Source organism: Suncus etruscus, chromosome 2, assembly GCF_024139225.1.
Source record: "Suncus etruscus isolate mSunEtr1 chromosome 2, mSunEtr1.pri.cur, whole genome shotgun sequence".
NCBI lineage: Eukaryota > Metazoa > Chordata > Mammalia > Eulipotyphla > Soricidae > Suncus > Suncus etruscus.
Window position 1 is genome coordinate 152,279,185 of NC_064849.1, and position 23,871 is coordinate 152,303,055.

The 23,871-nt window shown below is 41.7% G+C and overlaps 1 protein-coding gene across 1 annotated transcript in view; it reads right to left on the bottom strand.

The window, feature by feature from the left end:
• Positions 1-22,464, bottom strand: part of ELL2 (elongation factor for RNA polymerase II 2) — an 89,824-nt gene extending 67,360 nt beyond the window's left edge. Inside the window, exon 1 of the mRNA XM_049769176.1 lies at positions 22,231-22,464. Coding sequence (XP_049625133.1) covers positions 22,231-22,380 — 150 coding nt within the window. The 5' untranslated portion in view covers positions 22,381-22,464. The remainder of the gene's footprint in view (positions 1-22,230) is intronic.
• Between the last annotated feature and the right edge of the window lie 1,407 nt (positions 22,465-23,871).

Genomic DNA, 23,871 nt, shown 5'->3' on the forward strand with positions numbered 1-23,871 from the left:
GAAAAAAAAAAAAAAAAAAAAACAGGTGGAAAGTAACATGACCAGACAATAAAAGCCTGCAGAGATAGAATTCAAATTTTAAGAAATTAAACATTTTTCTAACCAAAGGAAAAAAATTGTTGCTGCCACTTTTCTAATTAACTATGCTGAATTTGTGGCTCCAATTATTGTTTGCAATTCTACAGATATATATGGCAGGTATATTTTTTCATAGGCTATCTTTGGCCTAGCCATTAAGCTACGGAGTTATTTAGCTACAAACATTTATTGATATTACATTCAACTTACTAAAACATATATTATAAATTCTTTTTTCAATTAAGACATGCAGTATACTACAATACCTATATCTTATGGAATATCATTCAAGGTTACATAGACAAAATATTTTGAATATACCTTATTCTTATCTTACAAACTTACAGGAGTCATTTTGACTTGAAAAACAATTTTTTTTTCTGTCATTTAACCTCAGAAAAACCTTACCTCTTTTTTTTTTTTTATCTGTGCTGCTTAATTCAGCAAGAGTCCGGATTATTTTATTGACATAATTTAGTATTATACAGAAAAATTTTAGGCTTTTAAGCTGCTAAGGTTACTCTTAGGGTGCAGAGAGACATCACCTCACACTTCTATTCAGAGGAAGATGGGAGTGTGGATGGCAACTAGGTACGATGCCCTGCCAAGGTCACTGAGTTTGTGGTACACAGCAAGCCTGAACCAGCCCTATGAGGGCAAAATACAGATGAGTCTTTTCCTTCTCTCGTCTTCAAAACAAACTACTTCCTAGGACTGAGTGTTTAAAGGCCACTGAGTTCTCTAAGAGCTGATATTTTTTGTTTTCTGGGAAACATTTATAAAACCAAGACAATTTCTGAAATCAGATTATTATATTTTATAAAGAATCACATATCCTAAACAATTGTAAGTATTTGCATTATTGCTTTTCACATATTTAAAATTTTTCCATATAATATTTTTATTTTGCAGTTATAGAAATGTTCGTAGTTGGGTTTCAGTCATCCAATGTACACTACCCTTCACCAGTGCAACTTTCCTGTCACCAATGCCTCCCCATTCCCCTCCCATTCCCCACACCTCCAGTCTCTGGGGCAGGCCTTCTGCTTCTCTTTCTCTCTCACTCTTCATTTTCCTTTTTGACACTGTGATTTGCACTATCATTAATAAGGGGATGCCATGCATGTCACTTTATCCCCTTTCAGCATCCCTTTTTTGTCCAGAGTGATAAGTTCCAATGATCACTTTCACAGTAGTCCCTTCTCTACTCTAACTGTACTCACTGCTCTTTGTAGTGAGCTTACTATCATGGACCTCTTGATCAGTGACTCCTATCATGACTGGTTCTCATCTCTACTGTCTCTGGACATTATTACTATCCGGTCTTTTGTTTTTCTTATATACTACAGATGAGTCAGAATATTCTATGTCTATCCCTCTCTCTCTGACTCTTTTTACCCAGCACAATAGTCTCCTTTTCCTTCTATATAAAAGCAAACTTATGACTTCATTTTTCCTAATGGCTGCATAGTATTCCACTATGTAGATGCACTACATTTTTTTTTAGCCACACATCTATTGTCGAGGGCCTGGGTTGTTTCCAGATTCTGGCTATTGTAAACAGTGCTTCAATGAACAAATGAGTGCAGAGGGTATTTCTGTACTGGTTTTGGATTTTCAAGGTATATTCCTAGGAGAAGTATTGCTGGATAATATGGAAGCTCAATTTCCAGCTTTTAAAAATTTTTTAATTTAAACATGTTTACAATGTTGCTCATAATACAATTATTTCCCAAAAGGTATAGTTGTTCATGATTAAGTTCCAGTCACACTTACAATATACAACAACCTCCATTCACCAGTGTGTATTTCCACTGCCAATGTCCCCAGTTTCCTTCTCACTTTACCTGATGCCCTCTTCCCTCCCACCACCCTTTCCTGCCAGCATTTGAGACAGGCATTTTACTTTACTCACTTTTTCTCTCTTTTTCTCTTTTACTTCTTTTACGACTATGTGGTTTGCACTACTATTAATTAAAGGGTGTCATGCATATCATTTAACCCTTTTCATCACCCAGTTCTTGTTCAGAATGATCAATTCAAACTATCACTTGTACTAGACCCTTTTCTACTCTAACTGCACACTCTGCTCTTTGCAGCAAGCTTCCTACCATGTACTGGTTCTCCTAATCCAATCTCTATTGTCTCTAGATATCGTCCCCACACTGTCTTTTATTTTCCTTATATTGCACAGATGAAGAAATTACTCTATGTTTATCAATATCCCTCTAACTCATTTCACTCAGCACAATAAACTCCATGTCCAACCATGTGTAAGCAGATTTCATGACTTCATTTTTCCTAATGGCTACATAGTATTCCACTGTGTAGATGTACTAATACATTTTAGCCACTCATTTGTTGTCAGGATCATGGACTTCGTTCAGATACTGGTTATTGTAAATAGTGCTGTAATGAACATAGGAGTGCAGAGGGCATTTTTGCATTATGATTTTTTGTTCCTAGATATATCCCTAGGATTGGTATTGCTGGATCATATGGAAGCTCAATTTCCAGGGTTTTTTTTTTTTTTTTTGAGGGATATCCATATTATTTTCCATAAAGGCTGGACAAGATAGCACTCCCATCAGCAATGAATGAGAGTTTCTTTCTTCAGCATCTGCATAAATACTGGTACTGGTTGTTCTTGTTCTTTGTGATATGTGCTAGTCTCTGTGGCATGAGATGATATCTCATTGTTGTTTTGATTTGCATCTCCTTGATGATAAGTGATGTGGAGCATTTTTTCATGTGCCTTTTGACTTCTGTATTTCTTCTTTGGAAAACTGTCTCTTCATTTCTTTACACCATTTTTGGATGGGGTTAGATTTTTTTTCCTTGTTAACTTCTGTTCATACTTTGTATATCTTAGATATTAACCCTATATCAGGAGGGTTTTAGGTAAAGTTTCACTCATTCTGTGGGTAGTCTTTGTATCTTAGTCACTGTTTCCTTTGAAATGCAGAAGTTTATCAGTTCAATATTGTTCCATTTGTTTATTTTTGCTTCCACTTGCTTTGACAGTAGTGCCTCCCCTTGAATATACCTTTAGTCTCAATGTAATAAAGTATTTTGCCTATGTTTTCTTCTATGTACCTTACGGTTTCAGATCTGATAGCCAGATCAATTTTTTCACTTGTTTTTTTTTTTTTTTTTTTGTTATTTTAATTTTGATTTAACATTTGTGCATGGTGTTACAGAGGGGTCTGGCTGGGTTCATTTTTTATATGTACTTGACCAGTTATTCCAATACCACTTGAAGAGGCTTTCTTTGCCCCTCTTTGTATTTCTTGTTCCTTTATCGAAGATTAAATAATTGTACGTCTGGGGGTCAAGCTCTAAATATATGTCTATTCCATTGATCTGAGGGTCTGTCTTTATTTCCATACCATGCTGTTTTTTTTTTTTTTTTTTGGTTTTTGGGTCACACCCTGTGACGCTCAGGGGTTACTCCTGGCTATGCGCTCAGAAGTTGCTCCTGGCTTCTTGGGGGACCATATGGGACGCCGGGGGATTGAACCGCAGTCCGTCCTAGGCTAGCGCAGGCAAGGCAGGCACCTTACCTCCAGCGCCACGGCCCGGCCAGATACCATGCTGTTTTAATGACTAGTGCTTTATAGTACATCTTAAAGTTGGTAAAGTGATGCCTCCCATCTTTTACGTAAGAATTATTTTAGCATTTTTGTGAGCATTTATTGTTCCAAATGAATTTCAGGAGTGTTTGATCCACTTCTTTGAAAAGTATCATGGGTATCCATAGAGGAATTGCAGTAAATTTATACAATGCTTTGGGAAGTATTGTCATTTTATTATGTTAATCCTCCCAATCCAAGAGCAGGGTATGCTTCTATTTCTTTGTGTCCTTTTATTTCTTGAAGCAGTATTTTGTAGTTTTCTTTCTATAGGTTTTTCACCTATTTTATCTTTTTCTTTTGATTTTTCTCTTTCCTTCTTTGTAAATCTTACTATTGGCATATCAATTTTGTTTATTTTTTCAAAGAACCTTTTGTGCTTTAATTGATCTTTTGGATTTGGGGGGGGGGGATTCCAGTTGATAAATTTCTGCTCTAAGCATTTTTTCTTCCATCTGCCCATTTCTGTTTTATTTTGTTAATAATTTTCCAATTAAGCTGTGCCATTAAGCTATGTATGTATGCCATTTCTTCCTTCATGATGAATACTTTCAAAGTTATAAATTTTCTCAATACTTTTGCTGTGCCCCACAAATACTGAAAATTCATGTCTTCATTCTCTTTTGTTTCCAAAAATCTTTTGATTTCCTCTTCGATTTTGTCTTTGACCCACTGGTTGTTCAGTAGTGGCTGCTTAATTTTTAGGCGTTAAAAGTTTTTCTCTTTGTAATTCACTTCTATTTTCAGTGCTTCATGATAAGATAGTTGATACAATTTCTAAACTCTTGATTTTAAGGAGATAAATTTTATGGCCCAATATGTGATCTATCTAGGAGAATATCTCATGCGCATTTGCGAAGACTATGTATCCAGCTTTCTAGGATAAAAAGCCATATGTGTGTGTATATATTATATATACATATATATATTATATATACATATATATATATATGGGATAGGATCTTGCTGTGTCCCATCTTGAGGGCATGGCTGTGCTCATGGTTCACCGGACAACAAGGATCTCTGCCTCACTGGATCTCTCCCTTGCTGCATTCCACCGCAGGGGGGTATGGCCACACTTGGTGATGGTGGTGCTCTCTTTAGGCTTGAGTGATGGCGCAGTGGTAGGGTGTTTGCCTTACATGTGGCTGACCCAGAAGGAACCACAGTCCAATCCCCCAGCATCCCATATGGTCTCCCAAGCCAGGAGCAATTTCTGAGTGCATAGGCAGGAGTAACCCCTGAGCATCACCGAGTGTGGCCCAAAATAAAAAAAAATTAAAAAAAGAACCTTACACACTTCATTTTTAATCCCAGATTTAGACATGTCATTGTGTTCTAGTTCTGAAATGTCTTTAAAAAGTCAATAGGAGGAGACATGCCACTTATTTGCCTAGGCACTAAGTTCATGGTATAATTAACAGGAACATGTGTTTGTGTGTGTATATCTGTTTGGGATACACCTGACAATGATTAAGGGTACTCCTAACTTTGCACTCAGGAATTATTCTGAGAGGTCCTTAGAGGAACATATGGAATGATGGGAATAGAATCCAGGTAGACCACATGAAAGACAAGTGTCCTACCTGCAATACTATTGCTCTTGTCCCAAACAATTCTAAAAGTGAATATGCAAATGTCTATAAGCAAATGTCTAAAGCATGAGATATTTAACTTAGTTTCAGCCTAAATTAACTGCAAAAAATAATCCCAGTTAATTGTGTATATTTTACAGAATGAAATGCATCTTTAAAAGCTGATGTATGTGGGCCAAGGAGAATTCCCAGGACTAGGCCTTATTTTTGGCATGCTGAAACCTTGGACTTGATCCTCAGCACCATTTGGTCCCTGTTGGTTTCCTGGCTGCGGCACAAACCTCCCCCTCCCCCAAATAAAACAAAATAAATAAAAGATACTGCAATTTTAAGTGACCAAAGATATGGCATACTTTAAAATAATGTTTAACTTGCTAAGTATATTCCCATTACTTTCAATGGAACTTCAACTTTTGACCTTTCATTAAATATTTGCACCAAGTTAGCTCTTGAAAATCAAGTAACTTTAGAGTCTAACTAAATAGTAACTGTAAGTATGATGGTCACCAATATTTTTCTTCAGCAAAGAATATATGACATAGACTGGGACTCAATAGGAAAATTTCTATTGGTAAATGATTCAGCAGCTTCATAAAGGTGATGGTTTTCAAATGTTCAGTTAAATTCTAGGACATTTCACTGCTTTTGGAGCTTCTTGGAGTAACCTTCTATATAGGTTATTTGATGTAGCGCATCATGAAACAAACACTGATAGCCAATACAACAGTACTTAAGAATGTGGTTTGACTTCCCAGCAGTGCTCTGGACCTCAGGGGCTAATCAATATTCTATCAGGTGCTTGGGCCTAGCAAATGTAGAGCTGTTCAGGTAAGGAAGGGCTCTGGTAGGGCAATGCTGGGGGTGAAAAGGTACATAGTAGCAGAGACCTAGAGCCTAGAAAATGACCCCAACCGTCTGAGCTATCTCCTTAGCTCCTAGTGTAAGTAAGGTAAGTGCTCCAAGGATCAGGGCATCAGGGGCCACAGTCCTAGTGATTGATACTTGTCCTGGCTGTAGGGGTACTGGTACTGGTATTGGTACTGGGACCAACAATTCCAAGGGCACCTATGGACACTCCAAAAGTACTCAGGGAACTATATGGGATCAAACATGAGGCCTCTACATTTGACATATATTACATTCCTTGGTGGGATTTCCCTGGCCCTTGGTGATACTTCTCATAGTTGCCATCATATACCAATTCCACTGCAACAAAGATTACCTTCCAACCCAAACAATCTACATTGACTTATTTTCATGGAATCTTCTTTACACTGTTATCATGTCTGCTAACATAAGATATAATTTACTTAATAATCTTGTACAAATATATTTTTAAATTATTTTTGGTTTTGGGATCACACCTGGCTTTATTCAGGGCTTATTCCTCTCTCTATGCTCAGAAATTACTCCTGGCGGTGCTCAAAAACCATATGGATGTGGAAATCAAGCCTAGGTTGGCCACATGCTCCATACTGCAACAATATCTCTCTAATCCCAAACAAAATACAAAAGTATGTTTTGGTGTCTTACCTCGTAATGCTTGGGTGGCCATGAGGTGTCAAGGTTTGAACCCAGACCTCTGCCATACAAAGCATGCATACCAGCACTTGAATTACCTTTCCAACCTATAGTATCATTTTTTCTATAGCAAATTATTTTAGGGTGGGTGAGGTGGGAGGTTCAGGTTCCTTCATAGCTGAATAAAAGTCATCCTATACAAGTTGTTATAAAAATACCTTGCTTACTTAAATACTGCTTGCAAACATAGACAAAATCAATGGTTATTTTTATTCTATTGATTATTGTGAGTTTTGAGACCATACAAAGAAAAATAGTTTTATGCCTAAAGAGTTTTCTAAGAAACACATTACAGATATCTTTCTAAATTTTAATCTAAAGATTAGAAATATACTTGGAAAACTTCAGCTTTCCTTTTGAACCCTTCATGTAGTTATCTCAAAATTAACTCTTGCATTTATTTTTGATATGACCTAATCTAAGAATTCTAGAATTATTTAAAGAGTCAACATTTATTAAATATTTGATATTTATCTGAGTCAGCTGCATTAGAAAAGACACGATCATGAGAAAAAATTCCAAAGTCAAATGTAATTTTGGAATTTTGCCCAAACTAGAAGACTGTCTATAAAAGGTAATGAATGGCTCAGATGGCTGCTTTGGTGGGATTGTTTTAAAGAAAGAATTACAGTGCCCTGTTAAGTAATTAAATATATCAGGCGCAATAGTCATTTTCACTCTTACATCCGTAAATTCTCCAGATTAGTTTGGAGGGGTCAATATACATATCCACATCCCAGGTAAATGACATACCAAAGATTAAACAAATAAGTGACCTAGAACTCAAACTCTTACTTGTTTAAGAACTGTACTCTTGGGCTGGGAATATAGCTAAAAGGGCTGCAGCACATAATTACATGTTGGAACCCAGGTTCAATCCCTGGCACGTAATCCATCTTCTGAACACCTAGCCAGAAGTAGTTTATGTAAACCACCAGGTGTGACCTCAAACCCCCTCAATGACAATCCAACAAATACCATACTTATAGCAACTATTTTATATAGCTAGCCACTCCTTCTCCTCCATAATAATAATAGTTGTACAAAATGTTCAACACCTGAAATTTGATAGTTTTGGGGAAAGGGGAATGTCTGACCCATGGGATATATAAGACCCATAAAAGCATGTGGCCTGACCCAGGATGGGATGGAAATGTTTGCTTCTCATTTGCTGCCGGAATAGTGTGGCCCACAAATGATGTTATAAATATTCAAAGGGCACTTGGCAGAAAAAAAGGCTTCTCAGGCTCACTCATTTGATTTTTCTTTTTCTTTTTGGGGGGAGTGGGGCACACACGTCACAATGATGCTCAGGAATTACTCCTGGTTGTGCACTCAGAAATCATTCCTGACTTGAGGGGACCATATGGGACGCCGGATATCAAACCGAAGTCCGTCCTGGATCAGCCGCGTGCAAGGCAAATGCCCTATTGCCGTGATATTGCTCCGACCCCTCATTTGATTTTTCTATTCCATGTTAAAGGAACTATTGAGCACTTAAAAAATTTGTTTCACGGGCCCGGAGAGATAGCACAGTGGCGTTTGCCTTGCAAATGGCCGATCCAGGACCAAAGGTGGTTGGTTCGAATCCCGGTGTCCCATATGGTCCCCCGTGCCTGCCAGGAGCTATTTCTGAGCAGACAGCCAGGAGTAACCCCTGAGCAATGCCGGGTGTGACCCAAAAACCAAAAAAAAAAAAAAAAAAAATTTGTTTCACTTGTGCAAGTAAAAAAAAAAAAAAAAAAAGCTGGAAATTGGCTAAAAGTCAAGAGCACAAGTTTTGCATATGGAAAGTACAACCAAGCTCTAGTGGTCCTCAAACTATGGCCCACGGGCCACATATTGTATTTGTATCTGTTTTGTTCCTTCATTGCAAAATAAGATATATGCAGTGTGCATAAGAATTCGTTCATAAGTTTTGTTTTTACTATAGTCAGACCCTCAAATGGTCTGAGGGACAGTGAACTGGCCCCCTGTTTAAAAAATTTGAGGACCCCTGCTCCTGGAGTATAGCTGGGAATGAACCCTGGGCATTATAATGAGAATATAAGGACCATTGGGTATGTCCTATACTTCCCCATCCCCCTCAAAAAAAATCCTAAGAAAAAGAAAAAATTTCCCTTGAGATACAAGATGTATTGAATTATCTTTCTCTATTAAATGACTTGGTATACCATTTCAAGAACCCGAAGTTATTAAAGAGGTATTTATGCTTTAAAATATAATCTGATAGATAACTCAAATTCTATCTAGGAATTATATTTTAACCACTATAATAGAAGCAGTAGGCAGGGAGAGAAGTAAACTGGAATTAAAGCAGAAAATTGCATAGGAAAACAGACAAACACCCCCCCCCATCAAATTTACTCTGTTCTTAGAGGAAGCTATTAGCATGTTAAGAATAGTACTATGAATGTAAAATCTAGATACAAACCAAAATTACCTAAATAAACAGCATCTTCTTTTGTCTATAGGCAGTGCTTACAGGAGGGGTATAAGGAGGGGCTCTTGGGACAAAGTAGAGAGTCAGGCTCTCAGGTGATGGGTGTGGTGCAGGAACGTACATGAATAAAAAGTATGATTAACAATGTTGTAAATTCCAGTACCTCAATGAAAATGGTAAATACATATTAACAACATCTCCATAGTCTTATTATTTTATTTTTGGACCATTCCCAGCCATGCTAAGAAGTTACTCCTGGTTCTATGCTCTGTGGTCACTCCTGGTGGGCTAGGTTGCTGGAGATCAAACTTGGGCTAGCTATGTGCAAGATAAGTGGTCTATCTGTTGTACTATATTTCTAGTCCCACAGTATTCCCATTTCCCCCCCCAATCTTTCATTAGATATCAAGTGGAGTCACTAGAATTTACAAAAATCTCAGTCTGCCTTGTTTCAGTCAACTCACAACATAGTTGAACATACTCTGCAGATTTTAAGAGCCATATTAGAAACTCTATGGAATAAAGATACCTGGCAGAGCCCATGCTCTGAGGCACAGGAATGAACATGTGAGCCAAGAACCTACAAGTGCTGAGCATAATCTTCAGGCATAGCTACACCTGGTTTGAGGCCTTCAACTAGGTGCACACCGTGACCAAGAACAAGTGAGTAAATGAACACAAGAAAGAGTGAAAGAGAAAAGATATAACTGAAGCAGTAGAGAAAGTTGAAGTAGACAAACAAGCACAAAAACACTGAGCTATTATCCATTTAATATAATATTTGCCTTGAAAGATAACGAAAGCTATTATGGGCCAGGTGTACAATTCAGTGGCAAAGGGGGTTATCTTGCATGTGCAAGGCTCTGGGTTCAACCTATCACACCCACAAACATAGTCACACGGGGGCCAGCTCCACAGACTCACTTTTTTCTCAAATGTAAACCAAGCTGTGAAAAATCATGATTACACCTGCAATGCAGCAGAAAGCTGGCCATCTCAGAGGGAGAGGGTAGGACTACATTCCCACATTGCGGAAGTCATTTCTGCTGTATCCATCACCCAGAATCACCATTTTATCGATGGTCCCATCCCATCATCCCTCTATGATTCTCTTTGGGGACACCAATCTGACCAAACTTCAGGTACACCAGTTTTGAGGATAATATCACCAGGTTTTTTTGTAGCAAGTGCACACCCTCCCTCAGTAATCTTCCTTTTCTAGGAGGCTTGGCAGCTGGGAATATGCCCCACAAAAGTTGCAGTATCAGTACTAGTGCTTTCAATTGCTGGACAACTTCAATTGTTTGATACTTTCATTCCTATAGGAATACTCCAATTTAACAGAATGTACAGCTAACAATAAAAGCTTACAACCTCCTGTTATTGTATTAATGACTTCATTGGAGATACAATAATTTTCACAAATATGCTTACTACTGTACTTTTTTTTTCTGTCTGTCTTTATAATTTTTTTTTTCTTCCTTTCTGTTGTGTATGTAAAATCACCAATCAGGTTAGGGTCAGTAACAATAATAATCCCCTAAAATATTTACATACACAGCACGTTTCCTTTTTTTTAATGGTTTTGGGTTACACCCACTGACGTTCAGGGTTACTCTGGCTATGCGCTCAAAAATAGCTCCTGGCTTGTGGGGGACCATATAGGACACCGGGGGATCAAACCGCTGTCCATCCTAGGCTAGCGCTTGCAAGGCAGATGCCTTAACTCTAGCGCCAATGGTCCGGCCCCTCTTCTTTTCCTTTTTCTTTCTTTCTATTCTTTTTGAAAAATAACTTTTCTCTCACTTACCTGGAAACAAATGATCAACTATGTCAACTATATAATGCATTTTCTTTAAATAAAGTACAAAGAGAAAGAGAAGGAAGGAAGGAAGGAAGGAAGGAAGGAAGGAAGGAAGGAAGGAAGGAAGGAAGGAAGGAAGGAAGGAAGGAAGGAAGGAAGGAAGGAAGGAAGGAAATACATTCCTCTACCCCCAAAACTAAAGCTATTGGCTATAGTGCAAATGAGGGGGGAAATATATTGCTGGCATAACAACAGTTCAAACAAATCTTTTTTTGGGGGGCCACACCCGGCGGTGCTCAGGGGCTACTCCTGGCTGTCTGCTCAGAAATAGCTCCTGGCAGGCACGGAGGACCATATGGGACACCGGGAATCGAACTAACCATCTTTGGTCCTGGATCAGCTGCTTGCAAGGCAAACGCCACTGTGCTATCTCTCCGGGCCCAATTCAAACAAATCTTAAGTGGAAAAATCTAAAGTATATAACCAACTAAAATGTTAGTTACTGTGACCCAAACTTTAATTTAGGGTGGAGAACGTCCGACCTGCAGCTTCTCATCAGCTGCCGTCTGCCTGCCGCCTGTCTGCCCGCATTGTGTGGCCCACGAAAGATGTTATAAATATCCAAATGGCCTTTGGCAAGAAAAAGGTTTCCCACCCCTGTGAAACCAACAATACTTGAGGCATAATATCCCATCAATCTTTATAAGCAAGAGCTTAATGGGGGGTTTTAACCTTTATACTGCCGGTAAGTTTACAAGTCAAATCTGCCTATAAGTGCAAATAAAATGTATTCTTTAGGGTCCTGACTCTAAGAGTAGAAGTATAAGGAGAAGTGGTCAAATGAATCTGGACTGGAAGATAAGATTTTCTTCAAATTATCTAAAACACTCTTGAAAGGAAGACACTAAATGTTTTAAATCGTTTAGGAAATTGCCGGATCACAGGTAAGGTTTTTAAAATATGTGTCTGGGGCTGCAGAGAGAACTCAATAGGCTGGAACCAGGCTTTGCATACTAAAAGCCTGGGTCCAAACCCTGGTACCCTGGGGTCCCCTGAACACCAGTGGGAAAAACTTTAAGCACAGAGCCAGGAATAGCCCCATGGCACTGCCTGGTGTATCTCAAACACTAAAATTAAATAAATTTCTTTTTTCACTGTGTGAAGAATAGACTGTAAGGATGAGTGAGGAAGAGTGGAAATCCAGAACACAGCTGATCTTTGTGCCAGTGGTCCTCAAGAGGAGATGGTAGCAGAGTTGAGAATAATGATGAGGGTGAAGTAAGTGTATACTTGAAGTGGCTGAAATGATAACACAGTGGATAGGATGTTTGCCTTGCAAGCAGCCCTCCTGAGTTGGATCTCCAGTATCTCATATGGTCTCCAGCCTGCCAGAAGTAATTTCTGAATGCGGAGCCAGGAGTAATCCCTGAGTGAGTTGGGTGCTGCCCCACCCCCAAAAGAAATAAAAGAGCAAAAGTGCCTAAAGAAAACCCAGACAAATCAAGGAAGATAAGCCAATTGCTCCTTCTTTCAGATGTCCTTGTTAAGATGAGAACACGCAGGAAGCTGAAGGTTTTGGTTTTTGTCTTTTTGTTGTTTGGTTTTATTTTTGGGCCATGCCTGATGATGTTCAGGGTTTGCTCCTACCTCTGCACTCAGGAATCAGTCCTGGCAGCTTCAGGGGACCATATAAGATGCCAGGAATGAAATTTAGGGTAACCGCATGCAAGGTAAGTACCTTACCTACTGTACTATCATTTCAGTCTTGAACTACATATATATATATATATTGTTTTTGCTGCAACTTCTGGCATTGTTTATGGATTACTTTCCTGGCTCTACACTCAGGAATTATACTTCTGGTCTTACTTGACAGGTCATGTGGGATACTGGGGACTGAACTAAGGTTGGCATCATGCAATGCAAGCAACCTATCCACAGGTCTATTGCCTGTTTAACGGAGGGTTTTGAAGCATAAAATCAAAGACTATGCTTACATTAAGCTGGAAGGTCTTATTAAGGTTTGTTGAAGCTATAAGAATTTAGCAGGAAGTGAGTGGATTTGAGGAAAAGTCAGAGCTGTAAACAGATATTTAGAAATTATAAGACACAGATGACATTTAAAGCCATAGGATGAGTTTACACAAAAAAAGTAAAAACATAAGAGAAAGGAGTTGATATTTCCAACACTCAAAAGTCAATAAAAAAAAAAAACAGAGAGAAAGGAGAGAAAATTCAGAAAGAGTGTTTCTAAATGGAAGAGTACAAAGTACAATCTCAGGGGTGTGGTAGGGACAACCCTCTTTAACCTAGGGGCAGTAGAGGATGTGTGGCAAGAAGTGACTGATTTTTTTTTTTTTTTTTTTGGTTTTTGGGCCACACCCGGTGACGCTCAGGGGTTACTCCTGGCTATATGCGCTCAGAAGTCGCTCCTGGCTTGGGGGACCATATGGGATGCCGGGGGATCGAACCGCGGTCCGTCTCCTAGGCTAGCGCAGGTAAGGCAGGCACCTTACCTCCAGCGCCACCGCCCGGCCCCCAAGAAGTGACTGATTTTTATACACATTTTTTACATAATCCTTTTCTCTTTTAAAGTATAATCCCACCCCACCAGACTTCCGTATCATTTTCTTTATGAATTTGCCAATTTTCTACTAAATCACAAACATTTCTCTAAATGGCTGGAATATTAGACTTATTCAGCATTATATTTCCAGTATAACTTTATACCTATACTATGTAAAAAGATGAACAAATGTTTGCTGAACAAATATTTTGTAGTTATAATTCAACTGCTTCTTTTTAATATGTGGGTATTTAATGGTCCACTGAAGTATTATAGTTTCTAAGAAAGAAAAACCAAATGCCACGGTAAATTTTATTTTGAAATATGCCAACACTTAATTTCCACGTAGATGTCTTTAAACCTTAAAGTGCCTCAGTGAATCTTATTTATTATCAAGTTTAGACCTGGTTTCAACCTTAAATTGACTGTCCAGAGAAGTTCTTTCAGGCATGGTTGTTTCTATGGACCATGAACCACATAACTAATGATATAAGTGTCTTAAGAAAAGCTTACGAACTACCGGTTACCTTTTTTTTTACATGAATGTATCAAAATGGAAATGAGAATCAAATCACCTTCATAGAAATGAAGGTAACCTGGACACAGTGAAAACCTGAGTTCTTTAAAGGCCTTTTAAAATGCTACTGAAATGTTAAGTCAGGGGTATATTATGGTGAACTCATTAGATTTCAATGATTCCTAGAAACAGAAACTATGGAGGGTCGATCATCATGTTAAAATCAAACTAGATGCTCATTTTTGTGCTCTTTGATAATTTAAATTATTATTTATAGATTCTATCAAATAAAAAAGCCCATAGAAATAAAAATTTTAAAAATCCCTACTCAAAACCCAAAAATTTATTTTCTCTGATAATTTTAACTTCCTTCAAAAAAAATTACCAATCTCCTAAATATCCATTCAAATGAAAGAATCTGTATAAGATAGGTAAACAATGTAGTATTGCTTTAGTCTAGTTCAAACTTCCAGATTCATTTTTAGAATATAATACATAATCACTGGTTCAATCCCCAGCGCAAGTTTCCTAGTACATGACAGAGCCCTCACCCCCACTCTACAAACCCCAGCACAGAGCCAGATTCAGTCCTGAGCACTACTGGATATGTCTCCCAAACCCAAACCAAACCACACACAAACATTCAAAACTCCATGAATGTTACTTAAAATGGTAGCTACGCCATCTTCCTTATCTCCCAACTCCTGGTGCATACTCTCCCATCTGCTTCTGAGTCTTCATTTTTACTAATGCTGAATGCCAATTCAACCTTACTTCTTTAGAAAATGTCATTAAATTCTAAAGTTTTTATTATTTGTAATGTCTCCCACAGCATCCTAAGTTGGACCAGTTAGTTATCTCTGACTTCTTCACTGCCTAAGTAATTTCCTTTCAGCTTCTCCTTATGTTTATCACACACTGATGTCAGACCCTAAATACTCCCAAAGCAAAACTAAACTGATTTTTAAAACCTTCTTAGTGTCTTTCTAGTATTGAGAGAAAATAATTCAGCTTCCTTCATTCTGCTTTCCTTCTCTTACACCCAACCATATTTTCTCCTGCATTTTGGATTACATTAAATAGGGCTTTCCTTGTGAGTCTGAGTCAGCTAGCTTTTCTATAGTTGTCCTTAGTTTTCCTGTGTCATTCCCCTTGTATGGAAATGTTTCATTCCATCTAGTCTGCCTTGCAATAACCCTGGTAGTATGTTAAGATCTGAAGATGTTTTTTGAGAGCAATAACCAAACAGGACTCCCAATACAATAACTCATGCCATTTGTCTGCCCATTTAGTTGCTATTAAACTAATGACCAACTGTTCAGAATATACAGTTCAATCTAAAGTACTGATTTAGTCTTGCATCTTGAAGGAGCATGTAACCAAATTAACAAGCTTCACTTTAAATGTTGGCGTGGTCTTTTTCTGGCAAAATTTTGGTGGAAGCCCTTATAAGAGTTCTTCCTAACCATTTAATGTGCTTCCTGGGGCCACAGTGCTACAACAGAAATTAGAGATAAGATAAATTAGGAAGGAAAAGGAGAGAGGGATGGAAAGACAAGACAGGAAGGCAATTCTCCCAGCTCTGATCAGAATTATGTAATATTTCTCAGCTTTAATTTAAATTTGGAGATATAATCATAATTTTCTTGTATTCAATTCCAGATCTACTTTTCTATTTTTGTATAAGTCATATAGAGCTGAGCAATGAAGGAGAGTTTAAATGTGGAAAGTGTGCGCGCGCACGCGTGTGTGTGTGTGTGTGTGTATTTTCTGTATTCTAAAACTTAATGTATCTTAAAATATAAAAATACTCATTATCACATTTTAGGGACAACTTCTCAAATATTCCCAATACTGGACTCTAGTACTATTCTCTTGAACTCTCTGTTGTCATTGCAAATTTTTAAATACAATCCAGCACTGATTCAGCTGAAATGTTCATTTTCCTCTCTCTGTTGGCTTTATCACAAATTACCTAATAAGCACTAGGCACACAGCTTTCACAGTTGTGTTTTTAAAAAAGAAAAAAAAAAGCAACAAGTGCAAACAGAGCAAATGGAAATGCTGGACCTGGTGATAGTCCTCAGTAAGCTTTCCTGTAAATCATTCCAAGAATTTGATGCCCCTTTCCTTTTAAATTCTTTTCTTGAACATGTTCCAATTATTCACATATGTTCTTTCTTTTTCCTCCCAGTTTTGCTGCCAAGGTTCCCTGTCTATCTTTTTAGGCAATCTGGCTACTGTTTTTAACTGGGAGGAGTGCAGGCTCCTTTGCACTGAACACCTGACCAGGCCACAAACTTTACTTCACCTGATAGAAAGCAGTTTAAGAACAAGGTCAACCTGAAATGGACTTAAATTAAAAGTAAGCAAAGTCAACTCCTTTAAACCTGGTTGTATTTTTTTTTTCAATTCTTTTTTTTTTTTTTTGGTTTTTCGGGCCACACCCGTTTGATGCTCAGGGGTTACTCCTGGCTAAGGGCTCAGAAATTGCCCCTGGCTTGGGGGGACCATATGGGACGCCAGGGGATCGAACCGTGGTCCTTCGTTGGCTAGCGCTTGCAAGGCAGACACCTTACCTTTAGCGCCACTCGCCGGCCCCAAACCTGGATGTATTTTTTAAGTGCAATGAAAGAACCTCCTTAATGAAAACTTCAGTTTGGGGAGTTTTTTTGTTTGTTTTTCTTGGGGGGGGGTATACTAGGCAATGCTCAGGGATCACTTCTGGTGGTGCTGGGGAGTGCGGAGGATTAGACAATATGGAATGCCAGGGATCGAACCTGGGTTGGCTGTGTGCAAGGCAATTGTACTATACTATTGCTTCCATCAGTTTTATCCAGTAAAACATGTCCAACAGCTATGGCAGATCTGTACAGGCCTGGGTGTTGGAGTGCATTGTCTGAATAGCTTATTTGCATTTGTAAAGATTATTGCATGTGCACACACTCGGAATTGTCAGAGAACAGGCAGAAAGAGGAAGAGAGAAAGAAATAAAGAGATATAAGCTTTTTTAGTACCTTCAGGTTTAAGCCACAACCAATCAAATGCTAAACATTCACTTGAAAATAAGTTGAGGAAATCACCTGCCTCCTGACCTGTCAAATTAGTGATATTAAAATATCAAGTAAGTAACTGGTTCAAAGGGAGTTATTAGTAATGACCAACTTAGGAGACTTAAACAGTCTTTTGCTTTGACTAGAAAAAATAGTCTTCCTCATACAAAATTAAAAATTACTATATTTACACAAACTTTTCAAACACTAACATTTCCTAGAAAGAATTAATCAAGGCAGAAAAATGTAAAGTTGGCATGACTTAACACCTCTTAGAGGCAACTGTTTTCTGACCTTAGACTTAGGAAATGAACAAACTCTTCCCCCTTCTGTTAAATAAATTTATAAGGATTTTTTTATGTGCAGTTGAGTAAAAGTGGTAATGTTATTTGGGCCATTACCATTGCAACTTTGATAAAAAAAATTTTTTTGTTTTGCTTTGTTTTCTTTTGTTTTCCTTGTTGGCTGTGCTCAGGGATCATTCTCGTGACTTTGTACTCCTTATGGGGATTGGGGAACCTTATGGGGTGCTGGGGACTGAAGCTGGGGTCGGCTACATGCAAGACAAGCACCGTACCTTCTGTACTATTGCTCTGGGCCCCTCAGGAAACATTTTTATATATTTTATTGTGGGTCAGGAACGTGGCTCAAAGGCTACAGTGTATATTCTGCCTGAAGCATTCCTGAGTTTAATTCTGGACACTGTATGATCTTCCTCACCCTTTTCCCACAATTGTGGCCCCAGAGAATTGTGTTAGGAGAATCCCTTGAGCAATGCTGGGTGTGTCCCCGTCAACTCCTCCCCAAGTAAAAACTCTGGATTTATAGACTCAACAGTGACAGAAACTAAAGACATTATTTTAATAAGATTTGTATTACTATAAATGTTTTCAAATGTCAACATAAAGCAAACTACATTACTAAGAAATTAAAATATATTTCATTAGTTTAGGATTTAATTAAATTTTAAATATAGTTTTAGGATATATTCAATAGGATATAATGGCAATATATCAAGTAAGTTAAATTTCAAAACAGGTTAATTTCAAAAATACAGATTATATAAACCATACAATCCTAGACACCAATTTAGGAAGATGATAAAATTTCCTATTTGTGATTTTATTGTTTCATTTATTTATTGACTTGTCTATGCCCACAATTACCTACAGCCTAAAAAGAAAATGAATTTGGCTAGTTATCCTAAATATCTGGTATTAGTAATCTGAATTTATTTAGCAAAGCATGAAAATAGCTTCCCAGTTAATAATCTCATGTATAACCAAAGTTAAACTAAAAGGAAACCAACTTTTCAGAAAACAACTTTATGGAGTCATCATCTGCAGCTGTAACTATCATTCTTGGATTGCTGGTATCTTTGTCCCCTACCACCTCCCCCTCTCCCCTCTCCCTATTTAGAAAGGTTCCCAATTTAGCATTCTTTAATTCTTCTCTAAAAATAGAAAGCTTGAATAATGAAGGTCAATTAGATTTGTTTGTCTTTGAAACAGTGCAAAACTGTTTCTAATTAAGGATCCCGTTTCCACGAACCCTAATAATTCAGCATACTTGCTCAATTATAGCTAAAGAACTTCCATATTTTGACAAAATCCAACTTTCTAACATTCCTAAATGTATCTCTAAAGGACTGATTTGAGAGAGTAAATCCGATGGACAAGATAATCTGGATAAAAGTAATTACTTGATACTTAATTTAGGATATCAACTTGAAGTGTCTGGCCCTTAGAAATTCATTAGGAAGAGTAATTTATAATGCTGTACAGGCCAAGGCCACTTAGAGGCTACTTGTCAAGCACTAAGTACCTTCCTGATTGGAGCACAGGAAAGGTGGGGACAGTTTCACGCGATAAATTAAAGCCATTTTATCCCAGAAAGAAGAGTTTCCCTGAAACTCCTTTTAAAGTCAGGAGCCCTATTTATGAGGATAGGAGGTCTAAAAGGCCAAATAACATCCCTCTGCTGCGAGAGGCTAGTTTTGTCGGATGCAGGCTGCTGGCAGCTGCTGCCCTGTCTCCCTCTGGGGGAGCCCGATCTGGCCTGAGCCAGAAGCAGCACAAATGATGCATTCGAAGAGGCTTAGCTGAGCATGTCAGAGGACACCGCAATGAGAACTGACAAGTGTGGACAGTCACCTAAGTCCCCTCATTATTTCTCCTCTTCAGACTCTCCCAGTTTTCTGCAATCAGGGCTTAAAGTCTCATTCTCCAGGTTAAAGTGAAAGTCAGACAGGCCAGAAACCTGGTTAAGTCAGAAAGAAAGAAGACAGTGGCAAATCAGCCTATTTCCCAACCCTTCTTGTACAACACTGTTTTTATCATCCGCTTTCTGGGAGAAACAGAAACTTAACATTCAGATAAAGTAGAGGTGCTTGGAAAAAAAAAATAAAAAGACTTTCCCCCTTTCCTTTCTTTGCCTCTATATAGACTGATAAGACACATTTATTTGCATACATCCACATGGAAAAAGGCAGTGATCTTAACAGTCAATAGCAGCAGCAGCAGCAGCAGCAAAGAAAGCTAGTGGCTTTGAATTTAAAAAAAAAGTTACATCGTTCTTTAGGAGAGAAAGGGGCTTTGATCTGTGTTGTGGAAGACACACATATAAATGTAGGGTCTTCTGGAGTGAGAGTTCCAGTCTGAATCCCGGAATGTAAACATTTTAAAAAGAGGTAGAAATGAAAGCCACAGATACAGAGAAATGAATTGATTCCTGGACCCTCATAGCCATGTGAATCAGTGAGCACACCAAGTGGTCCCCTTTACCCACCAATTCTTTGCCACGCCGTTAATGCCTGTCAATCTTGTATCAACTGCCAAATTGGCCTGGGGTTCCCCTAAGTGATTGGTTGACCCATATCCACAGCAATACCTCGGTAGCTCCAGTCTCTCTGTTCTCCCTGCATTTCTCGCTGGAAACTGGCATTCCTTCCTTTCCAGGGTTTTTTCTCTTTCTACTGCCTTGCCTACCTTCTCTCCACTGTCATTTCTATCTATGCCCTTTCCTTGAAACAGGTAAGTTGTCTCACAGGTCTTCTCCATTGTCTGCCTCTGTCCTTTCTGCTTGCCCCCATCTTTCAGAAATGGGTTTCCACTCCACTCCATGTTGCTACTTCTTTTCATGAAGGTGCCAGTCTGGGGCAACGCTACCGATAAAGCAGCATTGTGTTTTCATCCCCTCAAATACCAACTGCGTGGTGGACACTGATCTCCCAGCCATACAGAGAAAGAAAGCTTTTGGGGCCGGAGAGATAGCATGGAGGTAGGGCGTTTGCCTTGCGTGCAGAAGGACGGTGGTTCGAATCCCAGCATCCCATATGATCCCCCGAGCCTGCCAGGAGCAGTTTCTGAGCATAAAGCCAGGAGTAACCCATGAGCTGCCGGGTGTGACCCAAAAACAAACAAACCAAGAGGGGAGGGAGAGGGAGGGAGGGAGAGAAAGGGGGGGGAGAGAGAGAGGGGGGAGAGAGAGAGAGAGAGAGAGAGAGAGAGAGAGAGAGAGAGAGAGAGAGAGAGAGAGAGAGAGAGAGAGAGAGAGAGAGAGAGAGAGGAGAGAGCTTTCTCCCTAGGATTTCATGCTCTCTCGAAAGATCTCAGTCCCTGTGCATACGCACGTCCCTTTCCTCCAAGAAGCATGGGCATTGCTTATCTCTTGTGCATATGTGTACCTATGTTTTCATGGGTCTGTCACACATGCCTTCTGGTAGTACATATATGTATCCCCATGTCCACATATCTGTCTCCACTGTCTCTGGCGGTGTACACAAGTGCCTGTGTGACATTGCAGCTGCCTGTGTGGTGCCGACCTGTGTGATGGTGCGTATTGCGCCCCTCTCTCCACACATCTGGCCTCTGTGGCACTGTATCACGTATGTGTCTGCCCAGTTCTGAGTGTCATCCCCACCCCTCCAGAGTGCTCTTTTCCACTCTTCTGGAAACTGGAAACAAGGAAACTGTTGTGGGACCCTCTATTCCCAAGCTATGCTCCCCCCCCCCCCCCCCGTGCACACACCTGTGCTGGGAATGTGTCTGGCCACGGCTCGCTCCCACCAACACAGGCTCCCACTTCGCCTGCGACACCGTCTCCGCTCTGACTTGCCTTAGTTGTACTTAGCCGGGTTGGCACTAGTGGGAGCTCAACAGATGTCCATTCTTTCCCTACTTTTTCATCTGAATATTGAGTTGCTTCGGTATCCCTCCGGTCTTGGGGGCCAGTTTTTGCAAGATCAGTTGCGCGGAGCAAGCGCCACAAGTGGGGCCGGGGCTGGAACTAAGGGTGGGGGGACCCTTGAGGTCTCCCCGCTGGCTTCCACAACGCTGTCTGTCGCTCGAGGAAGCGAAGCAAGCGGCTGCTCCTTCGGGGCGCACAGCGAGCTAGCGCCTCTCCCTTCCCTTCCCTTCCCGCATCGAGTGCGCTCAGCTCTGGCCACCACCACCCCATCGGCTCTCTCTCGGCCCCCCAAAACGAATTCTAACCCACCCTATCGCGGGGACCTAAGGCCGAGCCCCTCCTGGCTCACCCCGGGAACGTCTTTTTCTCGCAGGCTGTGTCCAAACACCGGGCTTGGGGAAGAAATGTCTCTCGGCAAGATTAGGTCGGAGCCGCCCGCCGGGTCGGGTGGCAGGTTCGGGGCGAGCGCCGGGGCATCATCTCGGCCCTCGTGGAGCATTTCCCCCCCCCCGCCGGACAGTCTGGAGTCCCCGTGCGCCGGAGCCGGGTCCACGAGCTCCCGGGAGCGGAGCAAGGTGCGTCCCCGTCCGGTGCACCCCGCGTCGTGCGTGCGCCCGGCGCGGGCTCCCCGCTGGCTCCCACCTGGGGCTGCAAAGCCAAGCCGGCCACGCACGCAGCCCGGCCCCGCTGGATGCAACTAGCGAGAGCCCCCGGGGCGCCGCCGTCGGAGGGTCCCCGAACCCCCAAAGCCGCCCCCTCGCCCCCGCGCTCACCTTGTGGCGCTGGTAGGTCTCGAGCGCCCGGAGCGCCGTCTCGGTGAGCTTGACGTGCAGCACCGTGACGCGGTCCTGCCGCCCCGGGCGCCCGCACGACAGCCCGTAGCGCTGCTCCTCCCGCAGGCCGGCCGACCCCCCCGCCGCCATCTTAGACTCCCTCCCGCGGTGCCAACGCCGCCGCCGCCGCTCGGGCTCCGGCCTCCACTGCGGCCGCGGCTGCTCGGGCTTCTGCCGCCGCCGCCGCCGCTCCGGCCATCCCGCGGCTGACGTGCTGTCAGAGCCGACGCGCAGTCCGACCGCCGCCGGCCGCCGCCGCCGCCGCCGCCCCGCCCCGCTCCGCCCTCGCCCCGCCCTGCTTGAGCCCCATTGGCTCGCTCTCCGACAGGCCCTCTCGGATTGGCCGCTGGCTCTCCCAAGGGGGCGGGGCCAGAAGTCCTCTCCTAGTTGAGCTCCCGGGACTCCCGGACGGGACGTCCAGAGAGGGGAGAAGTCTGGCTGACGTCGAGGTGACGTCGGCGCTGCTGGAGGCCCGGCGAACGTGACGTCACGGCTGGGTCCCGGCCGCCACTTGACAGGCTGCCTGCCTACCTGCAGCTGGGGGGATCCCCCCACCCTCCTAAACTGCCTCTAGCCCGGCCAGCCCTAGGGATATTCTCCGAGGGGGGGATAGAACTCTCTGAGGGGGCCCGGAGAGATAGCACGGAGGAAGCGTTTGCCTTGCATGCAGAAGGACGGTGGTTCGAATTTCGGCATCCCATATGGTCCCCTGAGCCTGCCAGGAGCGATTTCTGAGCACAGAGCCAGGGGTAGCCCCTGAGCGTAGCCGGGTGTGGCCTTCCCCCACCCCCCAAAATGTTTACTACTACACTACTATAGCTTTATATTTAAGGAAGCTTCCAGGAGCCGGAGAGATCGCACGGAGGTAGGGAGTTTGCCTTGCATGCAGAAGGACGGGGGCATCCATATGGTCCCCCGAACCTGCTAGGGGCGATTTCTGAGCGTAGAGCCAAGGAGTGACCCCTGAGCGCTGCCGGGTGGGACCCAACAACCAAAAGAAGAGAAGAGAAGAAGAGAAGAGAAGAGAAGAAGAGAAGAGAAGAGAAGAGAGAAGAAAAGAAAAAAGGAGAAGAGAGAAAACAGAAAAGAGAAGAAAAGAAAAAAGAGAAGAGAAGAGAAGAGAAAAGAGAAGAGAAGAGAAGAGAAGAGAAGAGAAGAGAAGAGAAGAGAAGAGAAGAGAGAAGAGAAGAAAACGAAGAGAAGAGAAGGGGAAAAAAAAAACAACTCTGAGGGGGGCCTCGACGAGGAATGGGGCTTCTCCTCCCGAGCCTGCGGTTGGTGCTCGCTGAGAAAACCAATCCTCGACACGGATCGTGCGCCCCAGAAAGGCTCTAGTTTATCACCTCTCCCCCACCCCCCACGACTGGAGCAGGAGGAGGCGTCCCCAAGTGGAGTCCCGGCTCCAAACCCGCTCTGGGCCGACCCGAAGCCTCCCTCTCCTCGAGTTCCGTCGCGAACTCAAGCGTTGAGGGGGGATTTTTGCCATCGGTGTCCAGGCTCCAACGCCTTAGCGCCCCAGAAAGGGGGGCCCCACCTCACCCCACCCCAGCCACATCTGGCTGCAACTCATTCGGGCCCGCC